The sequence below is a fragment of the Mustela erminea genome, chromosome 5, assembly GCF_009829155.1.
Source record: "Mustela erminea isolate mMusErm1 chromosome 5, mMusErm1.Pri, whole genome shotgun sequence".
NCBI lineage: Eukaryota > Metazoa > Chordata > Mammalia > Carnivora > Mustelidae > Mustela > Mustela erminea.
Window position 1 is genome coordinate 111,218,892 of NC_045618.1, and position 18,928 is coordinate 111,237,819.

An 18,928-nucleotide genomic window follows, 5' to 3' on the forward strand; every position below is an offset into this window, starting at 1 on the left:
TCAAGAATTCAAGGTGATCATGGGTTAAGAGAAAGAGGTGGCTGCAGCAGCTTATGCTAAAACATAAGGAGATCTGTGGCTCCCGAACTCACCAGGGCACCATGATACCACCCTAGGTCCCCCCCCCCCCCTTGGAGTCGTACTTCTTCATCTTCATTTTATTTATTTGTTCTTCTACCTACTTCAGGAAGTTTTCAAAACAACCACATTTAAAACAGTGTAACTTGTGGGGCGCCTGGGTGGCTCAGTGCGTTAAAGCCTCTGCCTTCGGCTCAGGTCATGATCCCAGGGTCCCGAGATCGAGCCCTGTGTCGGGCTCTCTGCTCAGTGGGGAGCCTGCTTCCCTTCCTCTCTCTCTCTCTCTGCCTGCCTCTCTGCCTACTTGTGATCTCTGTCCAATTTAAAAAAAAAAAAATCTTAAAAAAAAAAGTGTAACTTGTAATCTTCAACAGAAATCAGGGAAAATTTAGGCATAGGAAGGCAAGGCATCCTAATGATTTTACTTTTTCTTTTTTCCTCCTGATTCAGGAAAACCTGACAGAAGAAACATACATAAATTTGGATAAAAAGTTATTTGAGCTCTTTCTGACCCTCAGTCAGTGCCTTGGCAGTGTGGAGGAGACACTGCAGACACCTGGGCTCTTCAGAGGGGATGTCTGTGCACAGCAGGTGCACTATGAGGTAGGGAATTTCCAGCAAGCCCAGTGCTGGCCCATTGCTGCAGGCTGCCCACCATTTAAGCCCAAGAAGAAGCCTCTTAAGGTCAGAGTCCTTCCCTGTGTCTGCCTTCCTCTCTTCACAGACGCTGGCTCTTGAGTTGAAAAAACTTCACTTAGCTATGGGTGACAAAAAGAATGACCTTGTGAAAGCCATGGCCTGGCCCGGGAGCAACACCAGTTTGTTTCTTGAATGTTTCAACAACCTCCAAGTCTACCTGGAGCACACCCAGGCCACAGCCGCTGCTAAAAGCAAGTCCCTGAAAGCTGGCCTGGATTATAACCGCAGTTACCAGGTACGGAGCTAGGCACTTGGCTTTCTTTGGCACTGTTTTAGGTTAATTTCCGTTAATTCCATCATTCTTGGTGGCATTTGTGAATAGGGATTGTTGAGGAAAACGGCGAGACGGTCTCTCTGGGAGGGTTTCTAGGTTAGTTCTGCTGCACGTGGTTGGAGACCGTTTATTTGAAAGCGAGGTCCTTCCCAGAGTTGCGGTATGAATTTGTTAGGTCAGTCTAACACAGCTTCTTTCCTGTGTTACACTTAGCTGTTAATGAGCATCATACAGGAGGATTCTAGGTACCAGGGAGCCATTAAAGTTTTTGAGCAAAGGAAGGACAGTCTGTGTGTGTTTCAGGTAGGTTCATCTGGCTGTTGTCTTTTGTGGCTTGAAGGAGAGACTTGAGGCAACAGACGATTTTACTAGCTTCCTAACTAGAGACGATTTTAGTAGCTTCCTAACTAGAGGAAAAGAAGTGAAACACAACACCATTTACGAAGGGGTCTCGCCCATAAAATCAAACCTCAGTCTGATGAGGCCTCTCGAATCCAAGTAAAAGAGACCCAAGGAAAGAAGAGTGTTTGGAGCAGCACAGTGGGAGGGCGGTCAGCCCCATCCAGACGGTGGGAAGCTGCATAGGAATAAAGACCTAGTTTTTCCACGATACCACCCCAAATCCCAGGAACAAAAAAGAGGTGCTTGGAGATGCCTGCTGCTGTTAGCCCATTTCAACCTATTGGACCTCATTTAGATTCCAATTCAAACAAACCAAAAAGAAAAATCACAGGCAATTAGAGAAATGTGAACCTGTTCTGACAATTAATAGTACTAAGGAATTATTGTTGATCTGTAGTATTTTTAGAGGGAAGACTCTTTTAAAGAGACACTTACACTGATGAAATAAAATGTCTGGGATTTGTTTCAAAAAATCTGAGGGGAGGGAAATCAGGTACAGTCAGGAAAGCTCAGGGGAGGAGACAGAGCAGAGACCACCGGCTACAAGTCAGTGATTGTTAAAGCCAGGTGATGGTGATACGGGGATTCCTTTATTTTGGTCCATGTTTGAAACTCCTGGTAGCACAAATATTAAAGGACAAGTAAATTTTAAGAAAAGGTACTGAAAGCCGAAATGAGACTCTTAACTGTTTTCCTGAATTTATCTTCCTATGCAGAATGAAATAAAGCGACTGTATGATCAACTTAGTAAATATAAAACATCTTTACAGCAGTCTTTGAATGAAATTAGTGGCCAGAGTATTGATGAACAGCTTCAGGTAATCAAGTCAAAATAATTAAATCGATCTACCCCGGGAACGAAGAGTTTTGTGCGGAAGCTGTCTTCTAAATCACTTCTTTTGTGAGCAGTGGCAAGGCTTAAGTAAATATATAAAAATGAAAACGATTTATGTGGAACCAGTAAGTTAAAAGAGTAAATTAAACCAACAGAAGACCATTGTCCCCTCCCAACTGGGCAAAAGTGTAAGTTTGTGCCATGTTGGTGTGGGTGTTGGGAAAGGAGACCCCTCCTTCTCTCGGGGGGGCGGCGGTGATCCGTCCCTGTCCGGCTTCTCAGGGTCACTGGGTTATGCATCCACAGCAGTTTCACTTCCTTCGTTCACTTAGCAAGTATTCATTGAGCACCTACTATGTTCAAACACCGCTCTAGGCATTGGACTGGCCTTATCCTAAGGAAGACAAGTGCAAAGAAATAAATATGTATATAAATACTCAAGGATGGGCCAGGTAGCACTGCCTGAATCAGAAACCCTTACACAGCCCCAAAGCCATTAAGAGCTGATGGTTACAAAAGCAGTGGGGCGCCTTCCAGTGGCCTACTGTGCCCCAAAGGCTAAGAGGAGTCAGGTGTTGGTGCTGATGAGAAGAGCGGCTGAGAAGCTGCTGGGTGAGGACGCCGGAGGACGGGTGCATCAGCGAGTGTGAGGGTGGGCACGGATGCCTGTGCTGGGGTGAGCGTCAGACAGGCTGAGATCAGATCGTCAGCTGGGGCTCTTCGGCAGAAGCAGGAGGTGAGGGAAGAGGAGCGGGACTTACATGTTTCCCTGATTTTTTTTTTTTTTTTGTCTGTGCTGTTTAATTCTTTTAAAATGAATATATGTACCTCTCTGACTCATTAAAGGATTTTACCTTTCTGCGTCGTCTCTTACTTTAGAAGGCAGACGCGTGCACAGTGGAGCTGCGGAACTCCGAGAACCGAGTGGCAAAGCTAAGAGACGAAGGGGAGAGGCTTCGTTTACCTTATGTTTTATTGCAAGAGGTCTACAAATTAGAGGTGTGTCTGAGTGGAAAACATTCAGTCAGGGAATTCCTGTGATTATAAGGAGGAAGACTTGCTTCTTCCATGAAGGGAGTTTAGATTCATTCTCTCATTTGGATTATTTTCATGACTGGATAAAGACGCTTTTTCTTTTCAGGATTTACTTGACAGTATGTGGGGAATCCTGAGAGCCAGGTACACGGAACTGAGCAGCCCTTTCATCACGGAGAGCCAGCAAGATGCCTTGTTGCGAGGCATGGCAGAACTCGTGGACATTGGGAAGGAAAAGCTTGCGCACAACCACTTACAGCAAACCAAGAGTAAAGCTGCCTTACAGGCTCAAATACAGAATCACAAGGTAAGACACGGGTCAGATTACCTTTTCATAGACTTTTAAGTCGTTCTGACTTAGCATCCATTTTCTTCCTCGGTGAAATATCCACTGTTCATTGGTTCATTCACTCGTCGTTTCGACAGACATCTATTAGAGGGCTCCCAGTACACGAGGAACCCTGCTAACCTCTTAGAATATGATTGAATGGAAACAGACACTTTTCCTTACATTCCTGGAACTTTTGGTTGAAAGAGAAGGCATATTTATGAAGGAGTCCTTCAGATAGATTTAAAATTGAGATATGTGCCTTCAGAGCATTTAAGAGGAGAAATTGAATTCAGGAAATTAGGGAAGGCTTTCCTGAGCACTGAGACCACAAGAAATATCTGTACCTCAGTACAGAAATGTATACCTAGGGTAAAGCTACAATAACTCTTTCAGTTTTCCACTCATTTATTAAACAGAAACCTCATGATCACGAACTAAACTCCTGTAATAATGTAAGTGGTGATGTAATAAATGTAAGACAGTTCCTGCCTAAAGAAGTCTAGGCTTGTGACAAGTAGACCTTAGTCTAAGAACTTCAGAGGTAAATATTCTATAAAGAATGGAGGGAGAAAGGAGAATACTGTGAATATTTACAGTGTGTTGGGACCTATGCTGGATGCTGTTCTAAACCTTCACTGTATCTTCAAAGAAATAGAAGGTATTCACGTAAGTTCCTCCAGTTAGAAGGGGCGGCTGACTATAGGTGGAGGACAACCATGTGAAGCAAAGCCTTCCTCTGTAAAGGTTCTTAAAGTATTAACCTGGGAGTTTTTACATCCCAGGATCCCAAGAGACCTTGTCAACAAATCCCCTTTATTTGTCCATTTTATTAAATAGAAAATTAAGCCTATAGTGTAGGAACCTCTGGCTCTTCCGTGTGTGGGCTTCTCAGGCTCACGCATCTATCCCTCCATTTTATTGTCTTGAAATACATCAGCCACATACCTACGTTTCTGTAAAGTTTCTTAAAACTCAGTAACGGATTTAGGATGCTCTCACTGGAAAAATTGAAATTGACTAATAATGTTTGCCCTTTTACATGGACCGTTTTGTGGAAAATGTTACCTACGATGATTTTTCTTCATGATTTGTTAAAATGCCACTAAAGACTAAAGGGTACACAATTTTCTTTTTTCTTTCCTTAAATGTTTCACTCTACATGGCTGTCATGGGATTTGGGATTAAAAAGCAAATATAACTGTATAAAAGGTGGAAGTAATTTGGTCTGTAAGTTCTCACAGTGCAGAAATAAATAAATCTGAAAACCTTGTTCATTTTACAGCTTTTTTTCCGGAAGCTTGTTGCTGACATGCTGTTGATCCGAACATACGCCAATAAAATGCTTCCTTCTTTATTGCAAAAGAAAGAGATGTTTGGGGCAGAACAAATAAAAGAAGTTAAATTACTGGAGGAAAAGTCACACCAGTGTGGAATAAAGCTGCAGAATTTGCTACAGGTGTTTATTTGGGTTATGTAAACCTTGTACATAAGCCTGGATATTTGTACATAAGCCCGGATATTTAACTACCGCCTCTCAGTGTCCAGAAACCTCTACTTATCATTAAGCTGGCGTAAATGGGAACTAACAATGAGGAGTGTGGATGCCTGTTCTAGCTCTGACTGCTACTCCCTGAGTGAAATATTTCTCATACATACATTAGGGAATGACCCAGCATCTTCCCACCTTCCAGGTCTGTGTGCAAATAAAATTGAGAGCACTGTAAGATCCTGAATGAAGTCTTCCACATGAAGCTTAGTCAGTGGTTCCAAAACAGCTCTTCCCGAAGAGGACAGGCTGAAGTGCACCCCTGATAGTCTTATCCCAGTTCACAGAAGAAAATTGTTTGCATGAAGTTCTCTCTCAGTTTTAAGGTTTTCTCCTTTAACTTCTTAAACACAGTGGATGGTAGCCCTTTAAGGAAATAACCAAAAAGCAAGGGACTATCCAGCTTTATTATGTGATAATGTTATTTTATGCTAATGAAATGAATTTTCTGACTAGTTTGTCAAATTGATATTTATAGCAGTATCTCATGGTATTAAAAAAAGAGACCCTCTGAGCCCAAAGAGTGCCCCGCATAGCAGAGTGACCCACTACTTCAGTAAATAAGAGAATTAATAAGGGGGTTATTTTTCCAACAGGTAATACTTAGTGTCTATAAGTCAGTTGTCTAGTGTGCTGAGATCCTGATGGTGGGCCTCTGTAGACACAGAGAGAACTAGGATAAGGCAAGACTTGGGCTAAGAAGATAGTCCTCCCCTGATGAAATGTAAGCCCACATTCCCCCGACAGTAGAATTATGCTCTTAGCAGCACAGTCAGGTAATGGTCAGTGGGCTGGGGGTTGGAGCAGGGAGGGGGGATGTAAGCTTAGAGGAGCCTCTGTTAAGAAGTCAGCCCCTTCCTTTCCAAGTAAACGAAAGGCTCTCTTCCAGCTCTGAAGTCTTCCAGAGGTGTGTATGCCTAGAGTATCCCTTTAACTTAATTATACTAGTCCCTACTTGGTTTGATGAGACAAGCATAAAATGTGCCAACTGGATTTTTTGAAACCGTCTCCACAAAGACAACGGAATGGTTTTGCATTAGACCTTGAGCTCTTGTAAGGGTGGCTTATATCTCTCAGAAACCCCTAGAATCTGTGTTTTAATTTTGTATGGTCTCCTAGTTCATTTTTATTCTTAAGGTTAATTTGGCCATTGTCTAGAACTATTCTAGAAAAGGACTCCCACTGACGTTACATTCTTGATTCTCTAGAAATGGGAAGAATTTGATGAAAACTATACATCTCTTGAAAAGGATCTGGAAATCCTGGTATCTACGTTGCCCTCTGTGAGTTTGGTGGAAGAGACAGAGGAAAGATTAGCAGAAAGGATTTCATTTTACCAGGTAATTTTGCTCCCATCACTTGGTGTTTTCTTTTGCTTTGACCAAATCACTCACCTTTGGAGGTGAGTGGTTTGAATGGAAGTGCATCACACCGCTCACCGTTAGACCTCCATCGGGAAACTGTGGATTGGGTTTCGGGCTGCTCCGTGTAGCCTCAGGTCTGCTTTAGGGTGGAGGTCCTGGGTTTGAGTCCTGGCTCTTGTCTGTCCCTGTGTCACCCTTTTGTCTCCAAGTCTCTCTTTCTTTATCTGTGGAATGTAGGTAATCGGGCTGGTTCTCCCTGTCTCAGGAGGTGGGTGTCAGTGGGTATGGAAACAAGTTAAAGTACAGAAAGAGCTTTCTAGAGCAGGGGCCTCTAAACCTATATTGGGTTTTCTTCAGCGAAGCCCTGTTGGGACACAGCCCGTGAAAGAGGCAATAATCTGTCCCTGCCATGAACATTCTAAAAGGACTTCATACAAAATTTTTCTTGTGCAAGATTTAGTAGTATTATCTTCAAAGTCTCTGTGCCTCCAATCTAGATGCCATAGAAAAGAGAGCACCTTAAAACTGCTTTCGAGTGGCACTGAGATCACGACCAAGGTAAAAATGAGTTTTAAGTCTTCTCAACAGAAAACTTAAATCACTTAGTTCTAACTGTGGAATATATGTCGTCAGCATCTGAGCTGTGCGACTGGAGGTGGCACTCAGACGTCCACTTCAGAACTTCAAAAGCTGGTGTGTTGCCTGAGTAGACTCTGGGATAGAAAATGCATAAAGTACTTGGCAGGACCCTGCCCTTCCTCAGAAGCATTTCAACTCCTAGAAGGAACATTTTCCAGAGGCAGTGACGCTGTAGTTGTGCTGGCTAGGTGCCTAGAAAGGGACAATTGATCTCTTTGCCATGTCACTATATTGAGCATAACAGAGATAAATCTGAATCCTCTGGGGGCAGGAAGCTGCTGCTTAATTCTTTGTTAGCCTCAGGATACGACGTACCCACTGAATAGCTGAGAGAATGCAGGGGAAAACAGCATTTTAAACCTCCTCGTAGAAGACTAATGATTTCCCCAGAAGTGATCGTGTCCCTTCAGTTGCAACCTGTGAGGGGCGCCTGCGTGGCTCAGTGGGCTAGGTCAGCTCAGGTCATGATCCCAGGGTCCTGGGATCGAGTCCCATATCGGGCTCTCTGCTCAGCAGGGGGCCTGCTTCCCCCCCCCCCGATTCCCCCCCTCCTCCTGCTTCTCCACCTACTTCTGCTTCTCCACCTACTTGTGATCTCTCTCTGTCAAATAAATTAAAATCTTTAAAATAAATAAATTGCAACCTGTGATTCTGTTAAATTTAGATATTTTTTAAGTGAAATCGTTCTAAGACTTTTAAATAAATTTGCCAGGCCTAAAAGGCCGATGTCTTGTCAAGCCCATCTCACTTACAGATTTCCTTAGGTCATTCTCGGTCCTCTGCGTCATGGAGAGATTTGTATCTATCAGTAGGCCATGAACCGTGGTGCCTTTGTGGCCCCTTAACAAGGAATGATCCTTGTTAAATGCTGTCTCTGCACCTTATTGGCTGAGTAGCTATCACAGTCTGTCCTGTGTATAAAATGGCATAACTAAAACTTCTCAGGGCTACACTAGGGATGCCTGGGTGGCTCAGTCAGTTAAGCATCTGCCTTCTGCTCAGGTTATGATCCCAGAGTCCTGGGATGGATCCCCATGTCGGGCTCCCTGTTACAGGGGAGCCTGCTTCTCCCTCTCCTTCTGCCTGCTGCTCCCCCTGCTTGTGCTTGCTCGTTCTCTCAAAGGAATAAATAAAATCTTCTTAAACAAAAAAAACTTCTCAGAGATACTCTAAAGATGAGGGTCTTGCACTAAAGGCTTAGAAAATTAGAACTTTTTTGTTGTTTTTAAGATTTTTAAAAAATTTTTAATATTTTTTAATGTTGTGTTAGTCACCCTACAGTACATCATTAGTTTTTGGTGTAGGGTCCATGATTCACTGTTCGTGTATAACACCCAGTGCTCCATGGAGTCCATGCTCTCCTTAATACCCACCAGCAGGCTCACCCATTCCTTCACCACCCTCCCTCCCTCTGAAATCCTCAGTTTGTTTCCAGGAGTCCTTGGTGTCTCATGGTTTGTCTCCCGCTCTGATTTCCCTCACTTCATTTTTTCTTCCTTCTCCTCCTGTCCTCTGTGCTGTTCTTATGTTCCACAAATAAGTGAAAACATACGGTAATTGACTCTCTCTGCTTGACTTCTTTCATTTAGCGTAATCCCCTCCAGTTCCATCCATGACAGTGCAAATGGTGGGTATTCATCCTTCCTGATGGCTGAGTAATACTCCATTGTATGTATGGACCATGTCTTCTTTATCCATTTGTCTGTTGAAGGGCATCTCAGCTCCTTCCAGTTTGGCTATTGTGGACATTGCTGCTAAGAACACGGGGTGCATATGGCCCTTCTTTTCACTATATCTGTATCTTTAGGGTAAATACCCAGTAGTGCAATTGCTGGGTTAGAGGGTAGCTCTATTTTTAACTTTTTGAGGAACCTCTACATTGTTTAACAAAATGGCTGCACCAACTTGGATTCCCATCAACAGTGTAAGAGAGTTGCCCTTTCTCCACATCCTCTCCAACATTTGTTTCTTGCCTTGTCAGTTTTTTGCCATTCTAACTGTTGTAAGGTGGTATCTCAGTGTGGTTTTGATTTGAATTTCCCTGATGGCTAATGATGTGGAACATTTTTTTCATGTGTCTGTTAGTCATTCATATGTCGTCTTTGGAGAAGTATCTGTTCCTGTATTCTGCACACTTTTTGACTTGATTATTTGTGTTTTGTGGTGTTGAGTCTGTAAAGTTCTTTCTAGATCTTGGATACCAGCCCTTTATCTGTAGTGTCTTTTGCAAATACCTTCTCCCACTCCGTGGGTTCCCTCTTTGTTTTGTTGACTGTTTCCTTTGCTGTGCAGAAGCTTTTAATCTTGATGAAGTCCCAAAAGTTCATTTTTGTTTTTGTTTCCCTTGCCTTTGGAGACGTATCTTAAAAGAAGTTGCTGCGGCCGATGTCGAAGAAGTTACTGCCTATATTCTCCTCTAGGATTTTGATGGATTTCTGTCTCACATTCAGGTCTTTCATCCATTTAGAGTTTATCTTTGTGTACAATGTAAGAGAATGGTCGAGTTTCATTCTTCTACACATAGCTGTCCAATTTTCCCAGCACCACTTATTGAAGAAACTTTTTTTCCATTGGGTATTTTTTCCTGCTTTGTCAAAGATTAGTTGACCATAGAGTTGAGGGTCCATTTCACGCAACATGGTGCCCCCAGCTTTGTTTTTCTCTTTCAACATTTCCTTGGTGATTCAGGGTCTTTTCTGGTTCCATACAAATTTTAGGATTATTTGTTCCCGCACTTTGAAAAATGCCATTGGTATTTTGATAGGGGTGGCATTGAAAGTATAGGTTACTCTGGGCAGCATGGACATTTTAACCATGTTTATTCTTCTGATCCATGAGCATGGAATGTTTTTGCATCTTTTTGTGTCTTCAGTTTCTTTCATACATTTCTTGAGTATAGATCCTTTATCTCTTTGGTTAGGTTTATTCCATGGTATCTTATGATTTTTGGTGCTTTTAAATGGAATCGATTCCCTAATTTCTCTTTCTACAGTTACATTGTTACTGTGTAGCAAAGCAACTGATTTCTGTGCATTGATTTTGTATCCTGCCACATTACTGAATTGCTGTATGAGTTCTAGTAATTTGGGGGTTGAGTTTTTTGGGTTTTCCACATAAAGTACTATACCTACAAAGAGAGTTTGACTTTTTCTTTGCCAATTTAAATACCTTGTATTTCTTTTTGTTGCCTGATTGCTGTTGCTGGGACTTCTAGTACTATGTTAAACAAGAGTGGCAAGAGTGGGCATCCTTGTCCTGTTCCTGATCATAGGGGAAAGGCTCTCAGCTTTTCTCTGTCGAGAATGATATTTGCTATGGGCTTCTCATGGATGGTTTTTATGAATTTGAGGAATGTTCCTTTATCCTGACACTCCAAAGAGTTTTAATCAGGAAAGGATGCTGTATTTATTTTTTAAGCAATCTCTACACCCAATGTGGGGCTTAACCTCATGACCCCGAGATCAGGATTCACACACTCTTCTGACCGAGCCAGCCAGGAGCCCAGGACTTTTTTTTTTTTAACTAATGTTGGAAGTTTTATTTATGCCTACAGGATCAGGTGGGAAGAGAGGGTTATGGAGTGGTGGAAAGGGCATTACAAGTAGAATTTTTTTAGTAATTTTTGAAAGTCTTAAGTTAATTGGAAAATAGCCAAAGTAACATTTTGATCAGAATTTTTTTAAGCCGAAATTTAAATAGCTGTCAGGTAAGTGTCATTAGCTGAAACCAGCAGTGCGAGATAATTGCTTTCAGACAGAGTTCTCTTCAGGGGGTCATTGTATTGCAATTCTAAAGATTTTCTTTTCATGAAGTTGGATTAGTGATGTACTGTTTTTAATTTTTCTAAAGTCCTCTTCCTTTTTTCCCTGTTGAATCCTTCCATTTAGAAGACTCTAGAAATGAATTTTTCCCTAGTCTTTGGACCTAAGCAATGATAAAGAAATTTTTTTTATCCCCTTCAAACCTAGTTGCGATGTAAAGTGCTTACCCGGGCCAGACAGGGGCACAGAAATTTGGAGGCTGGCTGGGGTGGGGAAGGGGGGACCTGCCACAGGAGAGTGTGGAAGAGAGGAGGCGCTTCTGAAGGAGGCATGGCTACCCAGTTCCAGCCCGTCGGTGCCACGTGAGAATCCACATCCCAGTTGCTTGACCTCCCAGTTTTCTCAGAGTCACAGGAAATCCTGATTACTATATTAAATATCCTGATTTTCAGAGATCATCTTCAGGTCACACAAAACTTGTCCGCAAGCTGAATGTGCCCTGTAGACTACCAGTTTGGTTTTTGCTTTTAGGTGGACAAGTTAACTCTTCGGTCTAAAGCTGTAAATTTTTGTTTTCTGTTTGTATATGTAAGTCTCTAGAACAGAAGAAATGTGCCACAGAAGTGTGTTAGTCAGACACTCTCATCATGAAAGATGATCAGTAAAACATGAGTCGTGTTTCTTCAGCCACATGGCAAGAGCCTTAAGGGTTGGGAGAGTGTTGTTACTCTTTCCTCAGTAGCCTCTACTGGAGGTTTTTTGTTTGTTTTTTTAAGATTTTATTTATTTATTTGACACAGAGGGATCACAAGTAGACAGAGGGAGAGAGGAGGAAGCAGGCTCCCTGCCAAGCAGAGAGCCCGATGCGGGACTTGAACCCAGGACCCTGAGATCAGGACCTGAGCTGAAGGCAGAGGCTTAACCCACTGAGCCACCCAGGCACCCTTACTGGAGGTTTTTAATGAGGTATTTGTGAATAGGTTGACTGGCTTCATTTTTCAATAATTAATTCTGTGACTTTACCTTTTTTTTTTTTTAAGCAAATTAAAAGAAACATCGATGAAAAGCATGCCCGACTTTACCAGACTCTGAATGAAGGCAAACAGCTAGTGGCCTCCGTGAGTTGTCCTGAACTAGAGGGCCAGATTGCAAAGCTAGAAGAGCAGTGGTTGGCCCTAAACAAAAAAATTGACCATGAACTACACAGACTACAAACACTTCTCAAGCATCTGCTCAGGTGTGTTTTCTTAGGGATGGATTACACTCAGATTTCCATGTGGAGAAAGACCTCAGAGGGATCCCAGATTTTACATGCGGTCTCCCTGTTACAAGGTTATTTGTCAACAATCTAAAGCTCTTGGGTCCCTCTTCTGGGCTCAGTGCGATCTGGGGTCTTTGAGGTTGGTTTGCTAGACTCAGGATAATATGTAATCAGCTCTGTGAAAACTAGGAATTATGTTCTAAAGTTATACACGTTGCCTTTATACCATGTCCCTCTTCCCTATTCGCCTCCCAAAGTTCTTAAATTAAAAAATACTAACTTCAGCTAATAGAAAAGTATCAAAAAGTCTTCAGAATTCTTCGGAGAATTTTGTTTGGCGGACCTAACCTTGAACTCCTTGAGGAGGGTAAAGAACGTAAAACATTTGAATCTCCTCATCTCTGACTCACAGGGAACTATCTTAACCTAGTTAGTTTAAAGCTTACTAGATGTCCGACAACAGATGAATGGATAAAGAAGATGTGTATATTTTACACACACACGTGTGCACGCACACACACACACACACACGAGTATCATGCAGCCATCAAAAATGAAATCTTGCCATTTTCAAGGATGTGGATAGAACTTGAGGCTATTGTGCTGAGCAAAATGAGTCCCTCAGAGAAAGACAATTATCATATGATCTCACGGGTATGAGGAATTTGAGAAATAAAACAGAGGATCATAGGGTTAGGGAGGGAAAAAGGAAACAAGATGAAACCAGAGAGGGAGACAGTCCATTAGAGACTCTTAATCTCAGGGAACAAACTGAGGGTTGCTGGAGGGGGAGGGGTGGGAGAGATGGGGTGGTGGGGGATGGGCACCGGGGAGGGTGTGTGCTATGGGGAGTGCTGTGAATTGTGAAAGACTGATGAATCACAGACCTGTACCCCTGAAACAAATACATTATATGTTAATTTAAAAAAAAAAAAAGTTTAAAGCGTTTAAAGTTTAAAACTTAACAAGAGGAGAAGCATTTTGCTTGGATATTTTCCTTCACCTCCAATAAATAAGTTGGTATGGAGCCAAGAACACTTTATTATATAACTTACACAAATGCTGATTATAGTTTTACTATAAACAAATCTGTCGAGAACATTTAATGAATAAAAGTAATTGCTGTCCTTACCCATGGGTTTATTTTTGCATAGCTGTAATAAGAAAATGTCTTAGACTCTAAAAATGCCCATTTTGTTATAGATTAGTCATCAGTCATAGAAGGTGCCAGGAGCATTAGATTTGGGGCATGGGGTATAACAAGGTGTAATCCTTAAAAACGTGATTTTCTGAAGAATAGAGCTGATTGGCACAGGAAAACATACAGTAAAACGAGAAGAAAATAGGACAATGATGCATATCCACCATAAGAGAACATTTCTAATTTTCTTTCTCTCTCACTTTGCTCCTGTTAGTTATAACAGAGATTCGGATCAGTTAACCAAGTGGTTGGAATCTTCTCAGCAAACTCTGAATTACTGGAAAGAACAATCCCTCAATGTGTCTCAGGACTTGGATACAATTAGAAGCAACATAAACAAGTTTTTTGTAAGTTGTAATAAAATACGCTCAGATAATTTATTTTTATTTTTTTTAGATTTTATTTACTTATTTGACAGACAGAGATCACAAATAGGCAGAGAGGCAGGCAGAGAGAGAGGGGGAAGCAGGCTCCCTGCTGAGCAGAGAGCCTGATGCAGGGCTCGATCTAGGACCCTGGGATCATGACCTGAGCCGAAGGCAGGGGCTTTAGCACACTGAGCTACCCAGGCGCCCCTGCTCAGATAATTATTGTCAGAAAGAGCTATCAAGGGGAAATGGCCAGGGTTGATAGTGATGGTCTCCATAATCATTTGTGGATGAAGGATAAGTCTTGGGCTAACAGCATTCTTCGTACTTAGAGCTATTTGTTTACGTTGGTCATTTATGTATTTAAAATGATAAAGTAGATTTTTTTTTAAAGATTTTATTTATTAGAGATTAAGAGAGAGAGAGCATGAAAAGGCGGGGGGGTCAAAGGGAGAAACAGAATCCCTGCCAAGAAGGGAGCCCGAAGCGGGACTCCATCCCAGGACTCCAGGATCATGACCTGAGCCAAAGGCAGTCGCTTAACCAACTGAGCCACCCAGGCGCCCCGATAAAGATTTTTAATTGACCCTACAAAATATGTATGAATTTAAAACTTCCTCTGGCATGGGGCATGCTGTATACAGGCAGGAAATAACTCCCTGCATCCCCCCCCCAAAAAAACTTAACAGAATTATTAACTCATAAATGTTAAAATTAATAAATACATAGTTTTAAATTGTCATACACAGAACTGATACTTCTACTAAAATGTTCTATGATTTTGAGATTTTTTTTAAAGAAAGCATTACTTTTGTAATACAAGTTTTTCCCTTTCCCATATTCTTTTCTCTCTTCTCCAATTTCATATTTTGTAGCAGTGATCTCTCACCTCGATATTAAAATGTAAATATTTTAAAATATACTTGAAAACACCTGTGAAGACAAAGATTTCAGATATTTTTGTTAAAAATTACTTGCATTTAGTTCATCTCATGTGAACTTTGTGTGCCATTCCTTTTAAAGTTGAAGTGTTTTTTTGTTTTGTTTTTTTTTAAATATTAAGTCACTCAAGGAGCAGGAATTTGATCTCTTTTGTTCCCTGTCATCCATCTGTCTAATGTCTGGAACAGTGCCTGACACTTAGTAGGAAAAATGTGTGTGTATGCGTGTGTGTGTGTGTGTGTGTGTGTGTGTATGTGTGTGTGCTTATGAGGGCATATGTGCACACATGCTTTTGTGTACACACACAAACACACACGTATAGATAAACATGCAGACATGTGTGATGTGAATTGAGTTCAGTGATTTTGCTTTGGACTCAAACTGGGTATTCTGACTCTTTGTTATTCTTTGCTGTTTTCAAATTCTTAACATTTCTTGATGTTTGAAACATTTCCTCCAGGAGTTCTCAAAGGAACTCGACGACAAGTCGTCCTTGAAGGCTGTGGTTGTAAGTACAGGGAGCCAACTTCTCCACCTAAAAGAAGCCGATACGGCCACACTGAGAGCTGCTTTAGCACAGCTGGAACAGAAGTGGACCACGCTCGTAACTCAGCTTCCAGATATTCAAGAGAAACTTCATCAGGTAGGTGTTTAAAGACGCAGCATTCGAATTAGCGTTCACTTGTTAGCTCCCAACTCCTTTAAAATTATTGCTCTGACTCAATAATTTTCATTGACACCACCTATTTTTCCACTGGCTCCACTGAATATAGGTCTTAATTACTGGCCTATCCCCCAGTGGGATCTTTCTTAACAGAGAAATCAGGCTTAATTACTTTATTTCCCAGTTTATCTGCATCGCTGTGTTCCTTCATGTGAAGGTCATCGTCATTGTTTTGGGGTCGCTTTTTCTGAGCCTGAATGCTGGGTTTGTTTTTGTGAGTCACCTGCCTAATTGTGGAGCGGGACCTTTTATCAAACCAGATAGCCTCTTCAGTGGATGCCCTGATTCATTTTTGTCAACGGCGGGTAATTAAATGGAAATCGCTTTGTCCTTGCAGCTTCAGATGGAGAAATTGCCATCTCGCGAAGCAATCACAGAAATGATCAGCTGGTTGAACAATGTAGAGCGTCACATCGTGGGTGAAGACTCAGAGCGCTCGCTGAGTTCCGCACCTCAAGTGAAAAATCTGCTTCAGAAGTACAAGGTAATTAAACAAAAAGAGCCAGAAGCCTTTTCATTAAATAAGAAGGCAAGTCAGTCGGAAGGGAAAGACAGAACAAAGAGACACTTAGGATGGGATTTCAAAAAACTCACTGTAGCAGCGAGGCATGGGGTGGTTGGTGGGTGATTCGAGGCAGAGGTTAGCCTACTTGCTCTTCTGCCGCCTGGTTTCCTGCGGTGGCTCCCGTCACCACAGGGCAGAATGCAGGTTTGTAACTAGCTCTGGCCCCTCTCGACCTCTCCAGCCTCCTCTTTCTTCATTCCCCGCTAAGACCCTAGACACTGCCGGAAGCGAAAGAACCTGCCGTGTCTGGCGTTCTTCCCACTCGTGCTTCTTCTGTACGCACTACTCCTTCGGGCTGGAATTTTCGTGCCCCACGTCTAGCCATAGAAATGCTCTCCGTCACCTTTCAGGAGGCTGCTCAGGTGTCACCTGATTTGGAAATCTCCTGACTTCCCTGCCAGATGACTGGACTTTGAGGGATTAGGTGTCTCCGCAGTGCTGTAATTATTGGGTGACTTGTCTGTCTCTCCACCTTGCCTTAGCTTCTGGAGAGCAGGGGCCATCCTTCACCACCCCGAAATAGCTCGCCTAGCCCGATACCTGGCATCCAGTGAATATTAAGTAATTGTTCTTTGCGTAAGAGAATACATAAGGAAAAGTTGATTTCCTTCAATAAATAGACATGAAGGCAGCCTTCTCCGTGATGTTTGGTTTCATGTAGATGGAACTAACATTGAACAGGCCACACACAAGCATTTACTGTGTGCCAGGCAGGCCCGCCACTAGGAACACAGGAGGTGAATGAAGACTCTGGTCATTGCCTTCAGAGCCCTCACAGGCTGGTGGATCGAGCCTCTGGTAGATGGAGGATGAATTCCTTAGTCACGAAGCTGAAGCGTGATGTTAGCAAGGGTTTTATTTTTCTGTGCTAACACATCCTCACTTCAATGAGTGGTAGCATCTTTAGAGGGTCCGCACTTCTGTAGTATAGGCTCTAACAAAGTTGCACATACCACATGGCTTTCTCCCTGCTGCTTCCTCGGCACGTGGAATTCTCCAAGACACTCTCCGCTCAAAGTGGACATTCGGTGAAGGGTTGGACAGAACTCCAGAAGGGTGCCCCTAGGGGAACAAATGGGAGATTGGGGCTCCCTAGAGTGCCCCAGAGGGAGGATCCTGTTCAATTACTTCAGTTCAGGTTTTGGTGGTTTAATTTTGTTTGTTTATTTTAGGAGTTCAGAATGGAAATGGACTATAAACAGTGGATCGTTGACTTTGTCAACCAGTCATTACTTCAGCTAAGCACGTGTGATGTAGAGAGTAAACGCTACGAGAGAACAGAGTTTGCAGAGCACCTGGGAGAGATGAATCGCCAATGGCAGCGGGTACACGGAACGCTAAATAGAAAGGTGTGCTCACGTGTCACAGTTTGTGTGATTTGGCCTTTGCAACGTACCGCTTTCTGAAAAATTTAAAAAGATACTCACGGTTAACTCACAAGGGAAGTCTAATAATCCCTTCCAGATAGCCCTTTTATGAAGCCTGTGTTCTGACATTCTTTGTTGGTGCCTCTAGGAGCCTATGAAGTTCTTATTTCTTTGAGGTTTATTAGTGGGAAATTGAGTTGGGCATCTGAAGAGGAGAAATTTTAAAAAGAGGTCAAGTATTATGTGAGACTACTCAATGGTTGGAGATTTTGACATTTTCTGTGAAAGTAAATGTTCAAAAATGGCAAAGCTATGACAGCTTTGAAAAGATTATGAAAAGAGAGAAAAATGTACGTGGCCTTGTGGTAGACTTTCATTCCATGACTCTGAAAAATATTAAGAAAACCGTATTCTTGGAGGAATATTCAGTATTTATATATAATTGATAGTAGCAGTTGGTTGATTTCTTTATTTGTAGAGAATACATACAAATGGATTTATACAATTAAGATTCAAGTGCATGAATGGACAAAGAACATGAACAGACAGTTCACAAAAGAGAAAATTTATAATTAGCAAATCAACATGGAAAGATTACAACTTTAATTAACAGGCATTCAGAGTAAACATTATGTAACATACATTTATTAAATTAGAAAAATTTAGTAAGATAAAAGCCCAAAGCTATCCCATTCACATGCAGATAATGGCTTACATACCCTTTTGAAAAGCATTTAGAAAATTTCAAGAACTGGAATAATAATCATCTCATTTCTTTACCTAGCCATGCCACCTCTTACACATTTATCTTAAGTGGCTAGCCCTTCAAATAAGGGTAAAATATGCACACAAAGGGTTCAGCATTATTTATACTGGTGAAAAATGTAAAATGCCTTAATTTCCAAGTATACAGGAATAATCAGATTATATTGTGTCCATTTGATAAAACGTTGGGCAGCCTTTTAAATTAATATAAGGCATATGTCATAGCCAGCTGAGCAGGTGCCTATGACATATTGAAAAAGGAACATAAAACTTTACATATCTTGTGACTATAACCTAATAAAAATTGTGAGCATAGAAATGAGAAGAATCACAGGTGGTAAAAAGTCATTATTTTATTGAAGTGATTATTTGTGATATTTTTGATACTGACTAATTTAGCTACTCTAATGAAGAGTGTCTAGGAAGAAAGTTTTTATTTAAGCCACTCTAATGAAGAGTGTCTAGGGAAAGAAAGTTTTTTTAAGTATATCAGTAGATAGTGCAATGAAAAAATACTGCATGTTACGAACACAATTTTTATTTTGTACAGGTATTGTGGAATTCCAAAACTGTCAAGTTGCTTAGGCTGGCTTTCCTTTCAAATGCCAGAGGGCATTTTAATTCTGTTTCCTAATTTATGAGTCGTCATTCCACAGGTTTTTGGGAAATCTTATGCTAAATATGAGGAATCTGAAAAGAAACAAAATTATTTAATTAAAAATAAACTGTCATGACATTTACATTTTAAAGTATGTGGTTTAAATTTTTCAT

The 18,928-nt window shown here is 41.6% G+C and overlaps 1 protein-coding gene across 13 annotated transcripts in view; it reads left to right on the forward strand.

Moving 5' to 3' along the window:
* The window catches only part of SYNE2 (spectrin repeat containing nuclear envelope protein 2), a 330,018-nt gene that overhangs the window by 240,183 nt on the left and 70,907 nt on the right, over window positions 1–18,928 (forward strand). For all 13 annotated transcript variants that reach the window (XM_032344453.1, XM_032344442.1, XM_032344445.1 and 10 more), the window contains 12 exons: window positions 529–681; window positions 803–1,012; window positions 2,170–2,271; window positions 3,168–3,287; window positions 3,430–3,630; window positions 4,937–5,110; window positions 6,409–6,540; window positions 12,005–12,201; window positions 13,641–13,773; window positions 15,197–15,379; window positions 15,798–15,944; window positions 17,198–17,374. In XM_032344453.1, the coding sequence (XP_032200344.1) occupies window positions 529–681; window positions 803–1,012; window positions 2,170–2,271; window positions 3,168–3,287; window positions 3,430–3,630; window positions 4,937–5,110; window positions 6,409–6,540; window positions 12,005–12,201; window positions 13,641–13,773; window positions 15,197–15,379; window positions 15,798–15,944; window positions 17,198–17,374 (1,929 nt within the window). The remainder of the gene's footprint in view (window positions 1–528; window positions 682–802; window positions 1,013–2,169; window positions 2,272–3,167; window positions 3,288–3,429; window positions 3,631–4,936; window positions 5,111–6,408; window positions 6,541–12,004; window positions 12,202–13,640; window positions 13,774–15,196; window positions 15,380–15,797; window positions 15,945–17,197; window positions 17,375–18,928) is intronic.